At 38.4% G+C, this 5,194-nt stretch overlaps 1 protein-coding gene across 1 annotated transcript; it reads right to left on the bottom strand.

Moving 5' to 3' along the window:
- Nucleotides 1-201: 201 nt before the first annotated feature.
- LOC132612660 (uncharacterized) lies at nucleotides 202-4,214 on the bottom strand. The gene is made up of 7 exons (XM_060326778.1): nucleotides 4,029-4,214; nucleotides 3,759-3,944; nucleotides 3,191-3,555; nucleotides 2,620-3,045; nucleotides 1,560-2,505; nucleotides 543-1,204; nucleotides 202-454 (listed from the first exon to the last, which is right to left on the bottom strand). Exons 1-7 carry the CDS (start codon nucleotides 4,212-4,214, stop codon nucleotides 202-204), a joined length of 3,024 nt encoding a protein of 1,007 aa, XP_060182761.1.
- Nucleotides 4,215-5,194: the final 980 nt, after the last annotated feature.

The raw sequence follows: 5,194 nt of genomic DNA, 5'->3' as shown, positions 1-5,194 counted from the left end.
CAGGATTTGCCCTAGAAGCTCCATGAGAATTACATTTATACCATCCTGGCATAGGAAAATCCCATTTCACTATCTTGCTTACAATTCTTGGCCTGTATGCTTCAAAGACTTGTAGAATTTGAGGTATGCATCTTGGTAAGTGGTTCTGCCCTGGAAACCTCATTCTACACATTTGATATATGATCATATTTATCTTATAAATCACTTTGTTGATGGACATCCTCCCTCCATGTAGGACTGTATTCCTCCACTTCCATATCTGCCACATAGTGACCATTGGAATAGCTTTAAAGATGGTTCTGAACTTTGAGGGCAATCTGCATTCCACCAGACTTGAAGAATCTGCCTGACTTGTTGAAACTGTGTTGTGATGCCAACAACAGTTTTAACATAAGTCCACACTTTTGTAGCAACATTTCCTGTAACAAAAAAATGATCCACAGTTTCATATTGCCTATGATCACAGCAGTAACAGGTTGCCTCAGTATCTACCCCAAATCCTTCTTACTACCTCTCCAACTGGTATTTTGTACTTCCATAACCTCCAGAAAAAGAAGGATATCTTAAAAGGTACCCCTGATGTCCATATGTTCTTAAAAACATCTGACTTGACTGCTTTGCTCCTCAGTAATTCCCATGCAGTGCCTATAGTAAATTTGCCTGATGCTGTCATCATCCATCTTGGCCTATCCCACTCTTCTGTTGGTTCATGAAAGTGCAATTCTTCTAATATATGATCCACAATATCCATAGGGAATAACTGCTGCAATCTTCCTATATTCCAACCATCCTGTAACATAAGTTCTTTTACATCTTGAACACCCTCATCTATCACAAAATCATCTGGAATTATGTGATATAGAGCCCCTAGCTTTGTCCAGTTGTCAAACCATACATTTGCAGTTCCACTCCTTGGTTCCCACCATATTTCTTGCTCTATATTATCTCTAGCCTCTATCATAGCCTTCCATACTTGAGAACCTCCCTTCCACTGCACAGTCTGAGGACTGTGCCTTTTGCAATATTTGATCCATATGTAGTTTTCCCATAGAGTATTTGTTGTCCTGAATTTCCACCAAAGTTTTGCACATAAGGCTTTAGATACATCAAACAAAGATCTAAAGCCTACTCCTCTTTCCTCTTTTGGCTTACACAAATTTAGCCGTGATGACCAGTGTCTTCTTCTGCCTTCCTCACTATTATTCTAGAAGAATCTTGAGAAGATTTTGTGCATATCATTGATAACACATTTTGGAGGTTTGATGGCTGACAACAAATGTATTGGCATACTCATTAGTACATTATTGATCAGAACAACTTTTCCTCCAAATGATAGCAATCTTCCTTTCCAAGTCTGCAGCCTATTCTTGACTTTCTTGATCAGATCATTGTAATCAGCCTTCCTCTTCCTTGAATGTTACAGGACAACCCAAATATGTAAAAGGAAAAGTGCCTCTTTTAAAACTAGTAATATTCTCCACCTGTTGTATCAGCACATTAGACACCTTACTGTATACAAAGAATGAGCTCTTGCCTTTATTTATAAGTTGGCCTGATACCTGCTCATATGCATGTAATACCTCCATAATTAGCTCCAAAGATCTAGCATCAGCAGATGAAAAAATTATTGTGTCATCTGCATATGCCAGATGATTCAGATTTGCACTCCTTTTGGGCATTCCATAACTTCTAAACTCATTATTCTCAAATAAAGAATTCAATGCTCTAGATAAAACTTCAGCAGATAAGATGAACAAAGCAAGAGAGAGTGGATCTCCTTGTTTTACATCCCTGGTGGAATGAAAGAAACCATAAGCTTGACCATTAAGGAGTATGGAATACCAATTATTTGCTATCAACCTCCAAACCATATCTATGAAAATTTCTGCAAATCCCATCTTCCTTAAAACTCTGATCAAGTAACTCCGTGATACTCTATCATATGCTTTAGCCATGTCAAGCTTAAGTACAACATTAGCTGGTTTTCCTCTTAGTCTAATGTCAGTCATAACTTCTTGAGTTAGAAGGACATTTTCAATGATACATCTGCCCTTAAAAAATCCAGACTGGTTGGGAGATATCAGAGAAGGTAGAATGCCTTCCAGTTTATCCTGAACAACTCTAGAAATAACCTTGTTGATAAAGTTGCTGAGATTGATTGGTCTCATATCAGCAAAGGTCTCAATGTTATTCTTCTTTGGTAATAGTACCAGGTTGGTATGTGTGACTGACTTTGGAAGAGTTTGGCCATCAAAAAAGGCTTTCACAAGATTGTATACATCAGCACCAACAATGTCCCAACACACCTGATAAAATATCCTAATCATATCATCTGGACCACCAGCACTATCTGCAGATAATTCAAATACAGCCTTCTTCACCTCCTCTAAAGTTGGCATGCTTACCAGCTGATTGTTAGTATCCTGATCCACCATACTAGGAACATGTTGTTGCAATTCAAAGTTTAATGGATCAACCTCTTGAGAGAACTGTTGTTGGTAAAATCTGCAAGCTTCTTCTGCCAAAAGTGACTCCCCTTCTATCCATACTCCTTGCTGATTCTGAATTCTTTTGATCTGCAATCTCTTTCTCCTACCATTCACAATACTATGAAATTACCTTGTATTCCTGTCTCCCTCAGCAAAACTAGCCATATGTGACTTTTGTCTCCAAAATTCTTCCTCATAATGAACATATTTTTTCAATGCTGCTTGTGCTTGCTGTAGCACCATCCCGTTCATAAGAGTAGGATCCTCTTCAAAACATTGTTCTTTAATTCTCACCACCTCTTCCCTTACTGTCAGTTGCTTGAAAATATCACCAAAAGTTGCCTTACTCCAAGCAGATAAAGCAGATTTCACATTCTTCAATTTCAGCTTAAATTTGATAAAATCATCCCCTTCAAAATCTGTGATCCATGCCTGATTAACCACCTCTAAAAAAGATGCATGTTCTGTCCAGAATTTTAGAAATCTGAAAGGCTTCCTTATGTGCTGTGAAGATTCACCCCAAGTAAGTAGTAAAGGGGCATGGTCTGAGTCAGTTCTGGAAATGTTGCACCTCCATATGTGCAAACCAATCTTGTAATTTAGAGTTTACAATCATTCTATCCAATCTCTTGAAAATACAGTCACTACCTGCCCTCCCATTCCACCAAGTAAATAGACTCCCCTTATAATTTATATCAAACAGCTCACATGAATTAATACAAAATTCAAAATCCTCATATTCATCTGGAGATACAGGTAAACCACCAATCTTCTCATCTTCATTCATAATGTTGTTAAAATCACCCCCTACCAACCAAGGCAATTCCATTTGATCAGCCAAACTATACAGACTATCCCATAAACTGATTCTTTCCAGATGATCACACTTTGCATAGACCATAGTTACCATAAGTGACTTATTCCAATCTTGGAAAAGCAGCTTTATAGTAATCTGTTGTTCTAGGTCCTGCAGGATCTCCACATCCACATTATCATTTACAAAGAACCATATTTTACCATTGCAGTTGTAATGGGCATATCTCATACCTAATCTCCTTCTAAATCCCTGAATATACCTAAAGTGTTGAAAAGGCTCCATTAAAGCTATAATGGAGAATTTGTGATGTCTGTGCAGCATTTGGACTCTGTGAAAAGCTTGTTGTGTGTTCACAGATCTGATATTCCAAAAGAGTGTCTTCATCATCATTTGAAAATAGGCTTACAACCTCTCCTTGGTACTACTCTTATAGGAATAGTATCTGTGATTACTTGTTTCTTTCCTTTCTTAGAGCCTTTTTGTCTCGATCTTGGTGAGATGCCAGCTTCTTTGACCATAGTACTAAAAACCTGCTCCACTGAAACCTCTTCTTCACTTTCTTTGAATTTGTTCTTGCCCTCATCATGTTCCACCTCAGCTCTCACATTAATATTATGAGAGATCACATCATGCAGTTCCTTCAAAGGAGATTGTTTTCTCTAAAGACTCAGTTTCTGCACATTGTCCATTTCCACTTATGCCACTGCCAAATCCTTGATCACTTCCCTCTCAGGAGGAAATGAACCAATGCCATTGTCATTAATTGAGATGCTCGAAATACTTAATGTCTGATCTGTTTGATTATCTGCAACCTCCAAATCCCCTTTGGCATTTGCCAAACTATCAGCCTCAGTCTGCATTTGATCCTCACCTGATTCTAGAGCATGCAAATCATCAAGGTTTTCCATCTGCTCATATGTACCATCACCATCTGGGACCTTTTCTATCTACTCCATGATAAATCCCGAGGCATGTCTATGCTTAGAATGACATGTAATTTCACATGCATTTTGTATCCTAAGATCCTGATACCTTGCACTTCCAAGATCATTTTCTTCAACAGCAATGACACCCTCATCAATCATTTTTCCCACACTTGCACTTGTGTCCTCTAAATTCTTGTTAGGATCATTTTCCTCAACAGCAATAACACCTTCATCAATAATGTACCCCACACTTGCACTTCTGTCCTCTAAATTCTTGTCAGGATCATCTTCCTCAACAGCAATGACACCCTCATCAACCATCTCTCCCACACTTTCATACACATCTTTTGTTGTCTGCCCTGCTTGTTCACCATTTGAATCCATTTTCCTTTCTGTATTTTTGATGGTATCTTCTCTATCATTGACTGCCACACATGGTACCAAATTTTGAGCATTCTCCTCCATTCCTTTCTTATCAAAAGATTGATCAGCTTGTTCCTTGCCCTTTTCTACCTCCTCGACCTTATCATGTGCTCTCTAATCCTCTACACTGTTATTGACTTCTCCTTCTATGATTTTTTCTAACACATCAAAATTATTATGTGTAGAAACTGCTCTTTCAGGGGCAAGAACACTCTTGTTCCCAGCCTCATCAGGAATCTTAGTTTTGTTTTTTCCTTTGTCATTGATTCCAGGATAAGTAACAACCTTCCCACTTGATAGAACTTTAGGCACATATGTTTGGACAGGATATCTCCATCCCTGCCGTCTTCTTCTTCTTTCTACTGTAGATGTTGTAGCCATGTTTGATACATCCCCCTTCTCATGCTCCTTCTCCTATTTCTTTGCATACTCTTTTGTGTCTGCCACCAGGTCAGGATGAAATACACGACAGTCCTCATTAGCATGACCTTGCAACATGCATTCTGTGCAATACTTTGGTAAATGATCATATTGTATTC

Source organism: Lycium barbarum, chromosome 1 (assembly GCF_019175385.1).
Source record: "Lycium barbarum isolate Lr01 chromosome 1, ASM1917538v2, whole genome shotgun sequence".
NCBI classification, from domain to species: Eukaryota; Viridiplantae; Streptophyta; class Magnoliopsida; order Solanales; family Solanaceae; genus Lycium; species Lycium barbarum.
Note: the sequence above shows the minus strand (reverse complement) of the source record. Positions and strands in the feature narration are given on the sequence as shown.